Source organism: Trachemys scripta, chromosome 16, assembly GCF_013100865.1.
Source record: "Trachemys scripta elegans isolate TJP31775 chromosome 16, CAS_Tse_1.0, whole genome shotgun sequence".
Lineage (NCBI taxonomy): Eukaryota > Metazoa > Chordata > Testudines > Emydidae > Trachemys > Trachemys scripta.
This window is the reverse complement of record NC_048313.1, coordinates 27,550,052-27,565,872: the sequence shown is the minus strand read 5'-3', so window position 1 is coordinate 27,565,872 and position 15,821 is coordinate 27,550,052. Positions and strand designations below refer to the sequence as shown.

The following is a 15,821-nucleotide window of genomic DNA, read 5'->3' as shown; positions in this document are numbered from 1 at the left end:
CCACCGCCCTGCGCAGGAGGCAGGGTGTTGGGCGGTGCTCTGACATTGCCCACGCAGGCTGCACCACGGGAGCACCTGAGTCACTGCGTGTATAAGACACCGCCTTATGGGGCAGGAAGCCCAGCGGGAGCTAACAGCAGAGCACACGGGGCACCCACCCAGCCCGCTACCCTTGGCCCCAAAGGGGAAGACGCCTGCACGCCTGAGAGATCTGAGGGGACCCAGAGCAGATGCCCAACCCACCTGGGGAACCTCAGCAGGACCAGGATGACCCAGGAACACGGGCTGGGGTCTGTCCCCTCTCCGTGGTGAGACAAACCAGCTCCTTTGCTGGCTAATGAGGAACCTGCTGCTCTGTGTATTGCTTGTTTCCTGTGCATGGCAGTCAGTTTCCTTCCCTTTTTGCTCCTTTGTGGTGTTGGAAGAAAGTTCAAAAAGCAGTTTAGTTTTTCCTCTTTTCAAAAACAGATCAGAAATGGGGGGGTCTCACCTAGCCTGCCATCCCTGGAAGCCCCGGAGGTGACTGGGGAGCTGGCAGGACTGACAGGGTCACACCCTGTGCAGGGGAAAATTCACTGCCTGGCAGGCGACGTGATTATTTTCCTCCAAAGGTTTGGAAACTACTTGACCCAACGTCTGCTCCCACTTACACCAGTGTGAATCCTGAGTCGCACTGTGGCCTTCAGTCTAGATTTACACTGGTGTAACTGGGAGCAGAGTTTGGCCCTTTGGCTTCATCCTTTTCATGTTTGCGGATGCCCATTTAACTCAAATGCCTGAGACGCAGTGGGGAGAAAAGCTCTTTTAGCTAAAGATGCTACACACAGATCCCTGCGCCTTTAATTATTGTCAGGCTTGATCGAAATTGTGTCCCATTCAGTGCTAGGGGTGGAGGTGGGGTAAGATCTAGGGTGTGGTCAGGACAGGGTTATCAGAGCCATTTCCCCCCTTTCCAGATCGCCACTCTCACGAACCGGCAGCTGGTGATCCCCACCCTGATCATCATGGCTATCAAACTGCTCCTGATGACCTTGGTCCTCCTCTATCGTGAGTATCCACCATGACCTGGGCCCCCTACCCCCACCAGATGAGATCTGGTGTGTGCTAGGCACCTTCTGAGACAGCATGGACTAGTAGAGAAAGTACGGGACTCAGCCTTAGGCGACCAGTGTTCTATTCCAGCTATGTGACCTTGGGCAAGTCATAGCAATGCCCCGTGCCTCAGTTTCCCCATCTATAAAATGGGGCTTATGAGCCTGACCCCCTTCACAAAGTGCTTTGTGTGCTTTACTGATGAGAAGGGGGAGGCATTATTATTATTAGGGTTTGAGATTTCCCCCCCTCCCCAAATCCTGCTCATCCCTGCACGGAGAAGGCGAGAGCCCCAATGGGCCGGGGGAGCCCCACCCAACTACAGAGATGACAGACCAAACTGAGAAGCGGTCAACCCACCCACTGGGAGAGTCGTGTGATGTCCCTGAGGCTCCAACTGGGGCTCTGCTGCGTTTCTTAGATGGGATGTTTAGATTATTAGACCTGCAATACTTTTCACAATGAACATCAGCAGGGGATCAACTGGGAGTTTAAGAATATTTGGAAAACCATTTTAGAATAACATTCAGTGCTGTGGTTTAAAAGAAAAAAAAAACTGTTAAAACTCACAACTTAGCAGCATTCAGTGTTTGAAAAAAACCCAATTCTAGGAGGGATACAAGTTAAGAATGTTGAAACAGGAAGATGTTCTGCTTAGTTACCACTTGGGGAAGGCGGCGTGCTATGTAATACTTGCAAGATTTCACTGTAATGTTTTACAAAGATAGCAGCGCAATGCTGATTCCATTGATATTGTTGAGCAATTCATGCTGATTTTATTTCAGCCCACATCTTAACAGTTTTGAATACAAGCTCACAATTTTCAGCTCAGTTGGTCTGAACATGCAGAGCTTTAAAATTGCTATACTCTAAACTGTATATTAACTATAATTTTATAAACGTGCATGTCAGAGAACTGTGTGCCACTACTACTAGACAGTGGCACAAGGCAATTCAGTGTGAATCACAAAAATGTAGGACTGGAAGGGACATCAACAGGTCATCTAGTCAAACCCCTGCACTGAGGCAGGACTGAATAACAACAACTAGACCATCCTTGACAGGTGTTTGTCTAACCGCTTAAAAAACTCCAATGACTGCTATTCCATAACCTCTCTAGGTAATTTGTCCAGTGCTTAACTACCTTTATAGTTAGGAAGTTTTTCCTAATGTCTAACCTAAATCTCCCTTGCTACAATTTAAGCCCATTGCTTCCTTTTCATGCATGTCCTGAGTGGGACGGGGGCGAGGGAGGTTGAGGGAATCGGTGCGGAAGCAGGATGGAGGAACTGAGGGGGATGGGACAGGACTGGGATGGGGGGAGTAGGGTAGGGCTGAGGGGAGCATGAATGGAACAGGGTAGAGAGAGCTGTGTAGAGTGGGGTGGGGTGGGGCGGGGCAGGGGAGACAATGGGGCTGTGCTGGGGAGGGTTGGAGAGAGGGACAGGGTCTGGAGAGGATGAGACAGAGGGGAGCAGTACTGGAATGGTGGGAAGTTGAGGGGGTGGGACAGCAGGGGGAGCGATGGGGGTGGGATGATGGGGGAGGCTGAAGAAGAGATTTGGGGTAGGGCAAGGCTGAGGGCAGTGGGTTGGGGGGGCAGGGGGACTGTGGGGGAGGCTGTTGGAACGGGGGCAGGGACAGAGGGCAGTGGGTGCGGGGTGGGAGGTACAGGGGGACTGCGGGGGAGGCTGAGGGAACAGGGTCAGGGTGGGGGCTGAGGGCAGTGGGGCTGAGGGGAGCCAGGTGAGCCCAGCAGGGCTTACCTGGAGCGGCTCCCAGGAAGCATCCAGCAGGCAGGTCCCTCCCAGTCCCTCTGGCTCCTTCCTATGGTTGGGTCAGGTCAAGGGGAGGGGGGCAGGGGCGGCGGGTGGGCGGGGGTGTCTCTCTGCCCGAGTCTACAAGCCCTGCCCCGCTGCAGCACGCAGGGGAGCGAGACCTCCTCGCTGCCTCTCTGTGTGCCGGGGCAGGGGCAGGGGCAGGGGCAGGGCTGCGCTCTGCAGGCTCCGACCAGCTGGGCGGCGGGCCCTGTGGGCTGACACCACCACACTGGGAGCTCTAAGCTGCGCGCTGCCCCAGGGCCCAGGGAGGAAAGGTGAGTGGCAACAGCGGCGCCGGCTTGCCGCGGTTCCCCCAGCGCGGCTGCCCTGTCAGCGCTTTTGGGTCTTTAAATAGCCGTCCGGGGGGAAATCCCGGACATTTTTAGCTTTTTACAAATTCCCCCCAGACGGCTATTTAAAGACCCAAAAGCTGGACATGTCCGGGAAACCTGGACATATGGTAACCCTAGGAGGGATGAGCCCCTCGTCGGCACCTAGCGGGGCAGGGATCGACCCCCTGTTGGCACGTGAGATGAGGTAGATCGGCTCCTCATTGGCGCGTGTGTAGGAGGGATCGGCCCCGCTTCACCACGTGGGGTAGGGCCATCGGCCCCTCATGGCACGTGGGGCGGAGGGATCAGCCCCTCGTCGGCATGTGGGAGAGGGGATTGGCCCCTCGTCGGCGAGTAACAGGGGAGGGGCTCACAGCTGTGTTGTCTCCTGCAGGTGCTCCCCGGTGCCAGTCGGGCTGGGACCAGAACCAAGGGAGGTGCTACCTTTTCTCCCAGACTAACCAGTCCTGGGAGGCAGCGAGACACTCCTGCTTAGCCCAGAATGCTGATCTGGTGGTGATCAACGACCCAGAGGAGCAGGTATGAGGCCTCAGCCCAACCCATCCCTGAGGTGTAATGACCCCTGGGCAGAGGGCCGGCATGAGGCTTCGGCGCTGTTTGGACCTGACGGGAAGAAAGGAAGGGTGGGAGTTCCCAGTGCAATATGTAATACTTGCAATACAGTGCAGGGCTGGAGCAGGACTCCAGCAGTGATAAGGCCTAGCCCTGGCTCCCACACAGGGGTGAATTTTGCCTGGGTGGGGCAGGAGGGGCTTGTGGAAGCTGCACAGAGAAGGGACCACGTGAAGCAAACAGTGGGGCGGTTTGAGGAGGGCTCAGAAAGCAGAGCTGCTTGACAGATAAGAGAGGTGGTTACCCGGCAGGGTTGTCAGACTCCCTGGGGTGCTAGGAACATGAAACTATCTTGCCAGAAGAAGATTCCCACCAGACTGCAGAGCCCATAGGTTACCGCTGGGAGAGAAGAGCCCGGACTCTACTGTAGTGCCACAGGTGATGACTTTCATTTTTCCAGGTGGGGCTTCACCCCCCCTCGGCCCCGCCTCCACTCCACCCCTTCCCCCGCCTATTCTTGCCCCCGCCCCTTCCCCCAAGACCCCGCCCTTGTCCTGCCTCATCCCACCCCTGCTCCGCCCCCTCCCCCAAGCACCTCTTACCGGCTGCGGAACAGCTGATCGGTGGCGGGGTGGCCAAACAACTGATGGGTGGGTGGCTGGTGGGACCTGAGAGCCCCAGGGCACCCACAGAGTCAGTATCTATGGTAGTGAATATATTTCCTTTGGTTAGTGCTTTCCAGCACCAGGAATGGGCCAGCACCGTGGCTGGTGCACTGCAGCCGTCATCGGCGCGATCCCGGTTGACATCAGCTGGGGATCCAGCCCAAAGTTCCTGCAACAGGAACTTGGTGACAATTCTGCTGAGGCCTGAACCAGACCAGGTCCTGGCTGGCTCTGCTGGGCATATGGGAGGGAAAAGCAGGAACAACTTAGGTTAGTCCCTGCAGCCAGCAGCCCTGGCTCTGATACCCACAGGGATGAGGAAGCCCGTCTAGGGGCAGGTTTTTTTTACAGTCACTTTCAAAGTGGAACAGCCCTTATGAAAGAGGAACTCGGACGGCGCATTCGTAACGCTCACCCTTATCTCCTGCTGGATCCTGTCGTAATAACTGGCCTGACAATTTACCCTCACTGTGAACGCAGAGCTGTAAAAGTGTGAGCGTTCCTGAGATGGCACAATGACCGAGAGTAACCAGGGTTAATGGGAAAAGGTCCCAAACGGGAGTTAGTCCAAATGAAAGAACCTCCTGCTGTAACTCAAGGACTGGGTTCAGATCACGCCTGGCAACCAAGAAACGTGTGGAACCAGAAAGGAGTGAATCCAGTGTTGGAGATTAAACCTACTTGGTAGCCAGCGGAACAAGGGGATGGGCTGTTCCACCCATCACTCCCTTTTGGGGCCCTGAAAGAGACATTGGGGAGAAAAATAGACTCTGGAACGAGCTTCACCATCATGGCTCCTCCCTCCCCCACATCTTCTGGGACCCCAGACCTTTGTCATCCCGAGCCTGAGACATCCTGACCAGACGGGGCCAGAGAGAGGGACCCAGATGATGTCACCTCTACCGGCTCCAGCTAATCCCAACCACCACCTGGGATGAAACGGGTCGGACTGTAACAACAACAGCTGCTCCAGCCTGTCTCAGCAGCAGGATGGTTGTTACCAGCTCTGATACCATCTAAGAGACAGTGCCGGGTTCACAATGGCACTGGGCCCACCCTTAGAAGGGGCTGTGGCACCCGGCCTGTGGCCCTGCTGTCACGGAGTCACAGGTCGTGCCCTCTCTTGGCCCTGTGCAGTCCCTGGGGGGGAGCCCCTTTCAGTGTGACAGCCCTTCTCGGGGGTCCACTTTCTCTTGAGGGTTAAGCCTCTCCACCTTCTGGAACCACATTTCTCTGAGCCTTAGCATGTCTGTCTCTCACCGTGGGCCCCCTCAGGGAGTCCATTCGCTCTGGACCCCCAGGGCCTCCACTCCTAGAGGGAATAATGCAACCCTGTTCTCTAGCCCGGAGCCACTCTCAGGCTCCTAAAACAGGAGGCTTTATTGAGCATCTGAACACAGCACAGGAAACTCTCAGGGGCCTTGGGCCTGGCCTCCCTCAGTCCAGCACATTCAAGTCTCCCCTGCATCCAGGTGGGCTCTGCCTGCTCTCCTCTCCAGCCCAGAGCCCCCCTGCTTCCCATCTGGGCATCCGATATCACCTCCCCCAAGCTCCGCCTCTGTCCATTGTCTTCTCTCCAGGTAAACAGGGTCGCCTGGGCCTCCTCTCCTCTCCTGTCCTCTGGCTGGAACCGGCTGGTCAGGTCACCGGGGTCCTCTCTTCACAACCCATTGTCCTCCCACTGGCCAGAACCAGCTGGACTCCTGAGCTGGGTCTCCCGGTGACCACAACCCCAGGTCACCAGTCGCTGGGGTGTCCATTCTCCGGTCCTCTGTAACAACAAACTCCATCTCCCATCACCTCATTAAACCAGTAAAACCCAGGGAAACTGAGTCCCACTCCCTCTGCCTGCAAATCATTGGAAAAAAACAAGGAAAAACCAAGACCCCCCCCCACTTCATCACACCTGCCCCTTGTGTTCCACCCACGTTTTGCACCAACGCCCCACCCCCACCCGGCCTCTCACTGAGGCCCTGCCTGCCACTCACTCCTCTCCACTCCCTCCCAACTGTGCGAGCGGTGGGCAGGGCCTTGGAGGGGAGAGGTTGAGCAGGGGTGGGGCCTTGTGGCAAAGTGTGGGTAGGGCAGGGGACGGGGCCACAGTACAGGTGCCAGGGCTCACAAATGATTAATTTGGCCCTGCTAAGAGTCCATCACACAAGGGGAGCGGATTCCTTCTAAAAAAAACCCCCTGCATCTCAAAGGGGACGGGACCAAGGGAGGCTGGTGGACTGAAAGCCTGGCTTAGTGCTTTACAGTTCAAAGGCTTTCCCTTGTTTTTCCATCTTCGATCAAAGGTTAAAAGGGTTTTTAAGGGAACTGAGCAGGCCGGGTTAGCGCTGTTTAATGTCGGCCAACGACTGGGTTCTGGTAACATCTTAGGCCTGTATATTCCAGCTAAATTAATACACCAGGCCCTCCTGGACTCCCTGTGCATTACCTTCCCCAGCTGAGATGTGCCCAAGTTTGACTGCAGGGTTGGGATCTGTTTGGTGCGGTGTGTGGGTGATCTATGCCACAGCCCCCACTGCAGGACCCAATACCCTCCCGCCCCTTCCAACATCCCCAAGGCTCGGGGCCTCCTTTCCCCTCCCCAGGCTGAGACCATCGCCAACCCCTGATCCTCCTACTGTCTCTCCATCCCCCCCACCCTCCACTGGAAGGCGAGGAGAATCGGGCTCCTTGCCTCCTCCTCTGACGTATGCAGCACCGAGCGCACTCGCTGATGGGCCGAGTGCCCAGGCCATCCCTTGGGGTTAGTTCCTGCCACGGGAGGCGCCTCAGGATCTGGCTTCAGTTCTAACCACCCAATTCTCTGTGTGTCATCCTCTCCAGAATTACGTGGCTATTAAAGCCGGTTCCATTCGTCACTGGATTGGCTTCACCGACCAAGGGACTGAAGGCGTCTGGCGCTGGGTGGACAACACTCCTGTGGGATTTACGTAAGCATGGGGCAATCCTCTGCTCTCCCCTTCCTGCCCCGGCCTTCCCCAGCTCCCCCTGCAGGCGCTTTCTACCTCAGGAGCTGCAAGGCTGAGGCCAAGGATGGATCCACTTGGGTTTGATTTAATGCACTGAGGACTGAACGACTCGAGGATTTATCGGTCCCCGCAGGTCACTGTTTGCAATCTGGCCCAGGTCTCTAGTGACCAAATGGTGTTGCTGCTGGGTGACCTCTGTATGAAACGAGCTTGCCGGGTCTCAGCCCAGTTCCCAGTGGGAAAAGCATCCACAGATCGCACTGGGTGCTCGTTGGCTATCACAGCCAATGAACTGAGTACGGAATGGGTCCCAGGGACAGAGCGTCCCTCTCAGCCTACAGAGGGGTCTCTCCAAGGCTGGTCTGGTCTGAGACATTGTGGTGAGGGGAAGCTTGTGCTGCCATGGTGTGTGTGGTTAGCAGCCTCTACCCCTGCACCAGGGCCTTCAACAGCGCAGCCCTCCCCCACTTACTCCATTAGCTGGTAGTAGGTTCTTATCCTCTAGTGGTCCAATCATGACACCTGCCCTGTGAGCAGGTAACGCTGTCTCTGGCCCCACATTTATGTGGATACTTCAGAATAAGAGATCTGCCTCCTCTAGGGGGAATGTCACAAACCCTTGAGACTGGGGTGCAAATTGTTTAACCCCGACACGCCCCATGCAGAGAGTATTCAGCATCATGGGCAGCCATATTGGTCCCTCTACTTGCTTTAATCCTCCCTAGCTCTGGATTAAAATAATGGAATGGGAGTGACTGGTTTGGTCACAGAAACCTCCTTGGGACTGTCACCTGATGTGCTGAACCCATTTTCTCTGTAAGGTTGGGCCTCCAGAACCCTGCATTGTTCAGCCAGACATGCCAGTCTGCTCCAACACAGGCCCAGGGTCTGAACCACATGCCACAAAGATGCAGACTTAACTGAAAACAGCTTAAGAAGAGACCCTGTCTCCAGCACCCAGACACCCAGCTCCCAATGGGATCCAAACCCCAAATAAATCCATTTGACTCTGTATAAAGCTTATACAGGGTAAATTCATAAATTGTCCGCTTTTATAACTCTGATAGAGAGATATGCACAGCTATGTGCTTCCTCAGGTATGATTAATAAGCAAAAGTGATTTTCTTAAGCATAAAAAATAGGATTTAAGTGGTTCCAAGTAATAACAGACAGAACACAGTAAGTCACCAAGCAAAATAAAACAAAACACGCAAGTCTAAGCCTAAGACAGTAAGAAACTGAATGGAGATAAAATCTCACCCTCAGAGATGTTCCAATAAGCTTCTTTCACAGACGGGACTCCTTCCTAGGCTAATCCTTTCCCCTGGTACAGTTCTTGTTAGCTCCAGCTCAGGTGGTAACTAGGATATTTCTTGTGACTGGAAACTCCTTTGTTCTGTTCCACTCCCTTATTTAGCTTTGGCACATGGCAGGATTCTTTTGTCTCTCTGGGACCCCAGCCCTCCTTCTAAATGGAAAAGTCCCAGGTTTAAGATGGATTCCAGTACCAGGTGACAGGGTCACATGTCCTGTGAGACCCCAAGCCTTCATTCTGCCTGGCCTGACTCACAGGAAGGGTTGCAAGTAAACAGAGCCATTTACAACCAATTGTCCTAATTGATGGGAGCCATCAAGGTTCCAAACCACCATTAATGGCCCACACTTTGCATAATTACAATAGGACCTCAGAGTTACATGTCATATTTCTAGTTTCAGGTACAAGAATGATACATTTATACAAATAGGATGACCACACTCAGTAGGTTATAAGCTTTGTAATGATACCTTACAAGAGACCTTTTGCATGAAGCATATTCCAGTTACATTATATTCACACTCATTAGCATATTTTCATTAAATCATATGGAGTGCAACATCACAATGGGCCTAATACTCCATTGCTTAAGGGGCCTTTAAGCTGCTCTGGCAGAATCAAGGGATTTTGAAGGAGATTTAATCTCCTCCCCCACCCTCGCCAGGATATAAGCAGCATAAAGGGGCTGGAGAAGAGCTGGCACAACAGCCCCTGGTGCAGGGGTGGGGCTGCAGCCCTTCTGGGCTCTGGCTGTTCTAAGCTTCCCAGAAGCTCACCAGGGCCTGAGCATAAGTTAAGAACCCTGAGGCTGCTCTAGGTTATACTGAGGGTGGGGCCCAGCTTACTGGGAGTGTATCTCCTCTGGGACGGGGAGTCGGCAGGCTAAGCGCTCATCTCTCTTCTTGTTCAGGTACTGGAATGAAGGGGAGCCCAATAACCAGCTCTCGCACGAAAACAGTTACGAGAACTGCGCCCACCTGTTGGACACCAGCCTGTGGAATGACGGACCCTGTAAGAGAAACTACAGGTGGATCTGTGAAAGGGCCACCACTGTGTAAACAGCCCCCTCATCCCCCGGCTCTGAACACAGGCTGAAATTCATCCCCCCCACCATGAGGCCTGGGCACGGCTCACGGCCTGCGCATTAGCCCGTTGTGCTCTTGTGCTGACCCGTTGCCCAGGGCTGAATCTCACACACATCCTTGCTCTGCCCGAGGTATCCCGGCCCCTCTCTCCATTTGCTGCTCCCAGTGAAAACACCTTCCCCGCTGCATTTTCCGGTGCCTGGGTCGGGCCCCCTGTGACGTTCCCCTCTGCTGTTATCTGGACCGGTGATCTGGTAGGTCACTCCAGTCCTTGAATCTGGGAGCCAGCCTTACCTTGCTCTGCTGTAAGAATCCCCATTCCTGGGCTGTTCATGCACAGCCTCCAGCATGTAAGCTGCTTGGATTGTGCAACCAAATGACAGTAGCCAATATCTCCAATCCCAGACACAACCCTAGGAACCTCCCTCTTGCAGTGTCCAGTTATGCCCGCTGGAGGCTGCCAGCTTATACGAGTTCGTCAATTTAACAAAAATTGATATGTACCAGGCTTGTTATCCCCAGGGGAGTCTCTGACATGCTTCAAACCAAACACACTGCTTCAGGTAGAATAAACAAACAGATTTATTAGCTACAAAGATAGATTTTAAGTGATTATAAGTCAAAGCACAACAAGCCGGATTTGGTCAAATGAAACAAAAGCAAAACACATTCTAAGCTGATCTTAACACTTCCAGTGCCCTTACAAACTTAGATGCTTCTCAACACAGGCTGGCTGGTTGCCCTTCAGCCAGGCTCTCCCCTTTGATCAGCGCTTCAGTCGCTTGGTGGTGATGTCTGTAGATGGAGGTGGAAGAGAGAGGAAGAGCATGACAAAGTCTCTCCCTTGTATCATGTGCTTTCTTCCCTCTTGGCTTTGCCTTCCCCTCCCGCCCTGCCCCCCCAGAGTCAGATGAACATTACCTCATCACAGTCCCAAACTAACGAAAGGAAGGGGGGTGACTCACTCAAGGGTCCAACAGATTCTTTGAGGTTGCCTAGGCCAGTGTCCTTTGTTCCTGTGAGGCTGGGCTGGGTTGAGCTGAATAAATTTGACCCTGGTGAAAGGTTGGGTTCCTGCTGGAGTGTTCAGCCAGGCTCCAGTCCCTAATGACTGTATTGGACCGACTGTAACAAACTCGGTGCCTCCTGCTGCTGAGAAAGGGGCCCCATTTCAGTGTCACAGCCAGGCCCCAAATCCTGGTGTGTACGGTCTGTACACAGACACGCCAGGCCGAGCTGCACACACCCGCGGCTCTGGCTAGCTTCTGGCAGCTTCGGACACACACAACATGGTGAGCGCCACTCAAGACTCCCAAACCAAAGCCGGGGTGGGCAAACTTTTTGGTCCAAGGTCCACATCAGGGAATAGAAATTGTATGGCGGGCCATGAGTGCTCACAAAATGGGGTTGGAGTGTGGGAGGGGGTGAGGGCTCTGGTTGGGGCTGCAGGCTCTTGGGTGGGGCTGGTGATGATGAGTTTGGGGTATAGGAAGATGCTCTGGGCTGGGATAGAGGGTTTCAGAGGATCAGAACTGGGGCAAGTGTGGAGGAAGGGGTGCAGGTTCTGGGGTAGGGCTGGGGGATGAGAGGTTTGGGTTGCTGGACGATGACACTACGTTCACTTTTGTCCGGGTGGAGGAACAACGGTCGAGCCACTCCTGGTTGGATCGCATCTATTTCTCTCGTTGTCATCTTTCGCAGGCCCACTCCTCCAGCGTTCGGCCGGCCCCATTCTCGGACCACCATTTGGTGGCCGTGACGGCCTCCCTTTCTTCAGAGAGGCTGGGGCTGGCCTATTGGCATTTCAACAACAGCCTGCTGGAGGATGTGGGATTTGTGGCATCCTTCCGGGAGTTTTGGCTGGCCTGGCGGGAACAGAGGCATGCCTTTCCCTCAGCGCGGCGGTGGTGGGTTGTGGGGAAGGTGCGAGCCCGGCTCTTCTGTCGTAGCCACACCCGGGGCACCAGCTGGCGGAGAGATGTGGTGATAGAGCAGCTGGAGCGGGAGGTATTGGAGCTGGAGAGGCGTCTGGCCGCCAGACCCGGAGATCCACTCCTCTGTGGAGCATACCGGGAGGAGCTCCGGGCCCTCGACGATCTTCAGGCCCGGGGTGCCTGTTGGAAAGGGATCGCGGCTCCTGCTTCTTCTACATCCTGGAGAAGAAGAGGAGGGTGAAAAAGCACATCCTCTGCCTTTTGGCAGAGGACAGCGCCCCCCTCACGGGTCCGGTGGAGATGTGCGAGAGGGCCAGGGCCTTCTACGCTGGCCTTTTCTCCCCGGATCCAACAGACGCCGATGCCTGTGGAGTGCTTTGGGACGGACTCCCGACAGTCAGCACGGGCGACTGGGACCGGCTGGAGTTGCCTCTCACTCTGGCCGAGTTCTCAGAAGCTCTCCGTCTCATGCCCACCAATAAATCTCCGGGCATGGACGGGTTGACCGTGGAGTTCTACTGCGTGTTCTGGGACATCTTTGGCCTGGACCTTGCCACCGTCTGGGCCGAGTCCTTAGAGAGCAGGGTCCTCCCTCTTTCGTGCAGGCGAGCAGTGCTCGTCTTATTGCCGAAGAAGGGGGACCTCCGTGATCTTCGGAATTGGCGTCCCGTCTCGCTCCTCAGCACGGACTATAAGGTCGTGGCAAAGGCCATCTCGCTGCGGCTACGGTCCATGCTGGCGGACGTGGTCCATCCAGACCAGACCTACACCGTCCCGGGCCATACCATCTTTGACAATCTTTATCTGGTCTGGCATCTCTTGGAGCTTGGGTGTAGGGGTGGCCTGTCGTTCGCCCTCCTGTCCCTGGATCAGGAGAAGGCATTCAACCGGATGGACCACGGGTATCTCCTGGAGACTCTGTGGGCATTCAGCTTTGGACTCCGGTTTGTGGGGTTTCTCCAGGTGCTGTACGCCTCCACGGAGTGTCTGGTCAAGCTCAACTGCACCCCGACCGCGCCTGTCAGCTTCGGGCGAGGGGTGCGTCAAGGCTGCCCGCTGTCGGGTCAGCTGTACATTCTGGCCCTTGAGCCCTTCCTTCATCTCCTTCACGTGAGGTTGATGGGGTTGGTGCTCCATGAACCAGAGCTGCGGCTGGTCCTGGTAGCGTATGCCGATGACGTGCTCCTCGTGGTCCAGGACCCGGACGACCTGGTGCGGGTGGAGGCTTGTTAAGCTGTTTATTCGGCGGCCTCCTCCGCCCGGGTCAACTGGGTCAAGAGCTCTGGCCTGGTGGTCGGGGCCGGGTGGCATCAAGCCATCCGGTGGAGCGTGGGTCCGCTGCTCTATCTTGGCATTTATTTTTCTGCCACGCATCCGTCTGCGCCGGAGAACTGGCACTGTTTAGAGGGCAGGGTGACTGGGCGCTTGCGGAGCTGGACAGGACTGCTCTGGTGCCTCTCCCTCCAGGGGAGAGCACTGGTGCTCAACCAACTGGTCCTGTCCATGCTATAGTCACCCCCGGGGTTCCTGGCCAGAGGTTGGTTCTGGGGTTTTTTTTTTTTGGCCGGGACTGCACTGGGTCTCTGCAGAGGTTCTCCATCCTCCCCTGGAGGAGGGCGGACAGGGCCTGACGTGCATGCGCACGCAGGTCCATGTCTTCCACCTCCAGGCTCTGCAGAGACTCCTTTATAGTGCAGGTGGCTCGGCGTGGAGCACGTTGGCGCACACCTTCCTCCGCCGCCTGCGAGGGCTCCGATACGACCGGCAGCTCTTTTTTATCCATCTGAGAGGTCTTCTGCGAGACCTCTCCGAGCTGCTGGTCTTCTACCAGGACCTCCTCCGGAACTGGAGTCTGGTTTCAGCAACCAGGTCCTTTGTGGCCACCGAGGGGGTGGATCTCCTCGCGGAGCCCCTGCTACACAATCCCCATCTTCGTGTGCAGGTGGCAGAGTCCTCCTTGGTGCGCCGGAGGTTGGTCCTGGCGGGAGTCACAAAGATTGGAGACCTCCTGGACTATGACCTGTGGGGCTGGTGGATCCCCAGGCGCTTGGTCAGCGCATGGGGCTCTCCACCCTTACGACCCCCCTGGCGCGTACTCCAGGAGGTGGAGGCAGCCCTGTCTCCCGTGGCTCGATCTTTCCTCGAGTGGGTCCTGCGAGAGGGTGCGCCTCGCCCGCCCCTAACTCCAGGCCCTCCGGATCTTTCCATCGGCCCCCTGCCCCGTGAGCTTTTCTGGCCTCCCCCCCCCACATACCTTCAGCCGGCTGCATGTTATGCAGCCAGTTTGTTTCAAACCGCCCCAAGGGACCATCTGTAAGCACTCGTGCTGCACACGCTTCATTACCCCACACTCATGTCCCGCCCAGACACCAAGTGGTGGGATCTTCTACCAGCAGTGGACGGTGGGGAACCCTGGTGGGCCAGTTTCTATTCCACCTTAGTCCTGAGGCCCGCTGGGGATATCAGTTGGCAGCTCCTTCACAGGGCCGTGAGCACGGGCGTGTACTTGGCACGGTTCACCCCTGTCCCGGACACGTGCCCCTTCTGTGGCGTGAGGGAGACCCTGGGGTGAGGGAGACCTCTTATTGAGGTTCTGGCTGACTTTTCCCCACACTTATTTCTTTATGCACACCCAATCCGAGGCCTCACGAAGTCGCGGGACCACCATGTCAACCTCCTCCTAGCCATGGCCAAGGTGGCCATTCGTAACATCAGGGAGAGGAAGTTGGCGGGGTGGGGGGGGGCGGGCTGCGACTGTGGGGCCGTTTTTCGTTCTTTCATCTGTAAGCAGAGTCAGGCTGAGCTCTATGCTGACATCTGGTGGTGAATTATGGCGAGTGTGGAAAAGAACTCCAGGGGCTGATCTTGTTTGCATAGGCACACCCACTCGCCTGGCATGAAACAACAGCAACTGAAAGTGGTTACTTTGGCTGGTGTGGGATCCCCAGTTTCTCTATTTTTGGGGCAGGAAGAATAAAGTTTTGTTACCCTGATTCTGTGAATCAAGGCCAGTGGAACTGTTGTATGACAGAAGGACTGAGTGAGTCCTTCACCATTATCTAAGTAGCACTTGCTTGACAAGGGGCATAGGTTACAAAACACAGTGAAGAGAGAAAAGATGGGGGACAGGAGTACTTGTGGCACCTTAGAGACTGACAAATTTATTAGAGCATAAGCTTTTGTGGGCTACTGCCCGCTTTGAAGAAATGGGCAGTAGCCCACGAAAACTTATGCTCTAATACATTTGTTAGTCTCTAAGGTGCCACAAGTACTCCTGTTCTTTTTGCAGATACAGACTAACACGGCTGCTACTCTGAAAGATGGGGACAGGTATTTGTACCTGATGGTATAGGGGCCCCCTCTGAGGGCTTGAAACACCAATTGCACCATCTTCTCTCTCCACTGTGGAATGTCAGAGCTAACTTTGATTCTATTAGGAGTCTAGTTACAGGCTGCTGAGCTGAATTCACTTTGGGCCAAGGGTGCACTAGCACTGGGGCTCCCCTACTATGAGCTGAAATCACAAAAGAGCTAAAGTTACTAAGAGCTGAGATCACTGAGTGCTGTGTTAACTAGTGCGGGAGCCTGAAGCTATATTGCTAAGCAGCTGGTGGAGCAATTTGTGGGGAGGACTGGAGGAGCTGCGCGGAGCCTTGTGGGGCTGGTTGGAGTGGCCCAAGGAACGGTGAGCGGAGCTGTTTGCGGGGACGGCTAGAGCGGTTCACAGGTTGGTGAGTGGAGCAGCTCGTGGGACGGCAGGAAGTGGACTGGCTCGTGGTGAAGGCTGCGGCGGAACCCCACGGAGAAACGGCCGGCCTCGGATCATGTAAGGTGCCTCTTAACACCCTGCGTGCCCCCCCCTTTTACTCTGGGGCTGCACTGACCAGGGACAGAGACTTTGGGACTTTGGGTGGTTGCTGGACCCAAGAGACTTTGGGGGTGTTGGACTTTGGGGACTCTGGGTGATTTTTGGGTTGCTGGATTCAAGAACCAAAGGGAAAGGACACAGCCCAATTTGCTGGGG

The 15,821-nt window shown here is 55.4% G+C and overlaps 1 protein-coding gene across 1 annotated transcript; it reads left to right on the top strand.

Annotated features, from left to right (window-relative positions):
- Positions 1 to 64: 64 nt before the first annotated feature.
- On the top strand, positions 65 to 10,305 carry LOC117888506 (C-type lectin domain family 10 member A-like). The gene is made up of 5 exons (XM_034791974.1): positions 65 to 308; positions 957 to 1,047; positions 3,639 to 3,784; positions 7,318 to 7,424; positions 9,689 to 10,305. Exons 1-5 carry the CDS (start codon positions 231 to 233, stop codon positions 9,834 to 9,836), a joined length of 570 nt encoding a protein of 189 aa, XP_034647865.1. The 5' UTR covers positions 65 to 230; the 3' UTR covers positions 9,837 to 10,305.
- Positions 10,306 to 15,821: the final 5,516 nt, after the last annotated feature.

Coding starts and splice junctions, on each gene's coding strand:
- LOC117888506 (XM_034791974.1), top strand. CDS start 231: ATGCCCAACCCACCTGGGGAACCTCAGCAGGACCAGGATGACCCAGGA. Junction 1,048..3,638: donor GACCTTGGTCCTCCTCTATC/GTGAGTATCCAC, acceptor TGTCTCCTGCAG/GTGCTCCCCGGTGCCAGTCG. Junction 3,785..7,317: donor TCAACGACCCAGAGGAGCAG/GTATGAGGCCTC, acceptor CATCCTCTCCAG/AATTACGTGGCTATTAAAGC.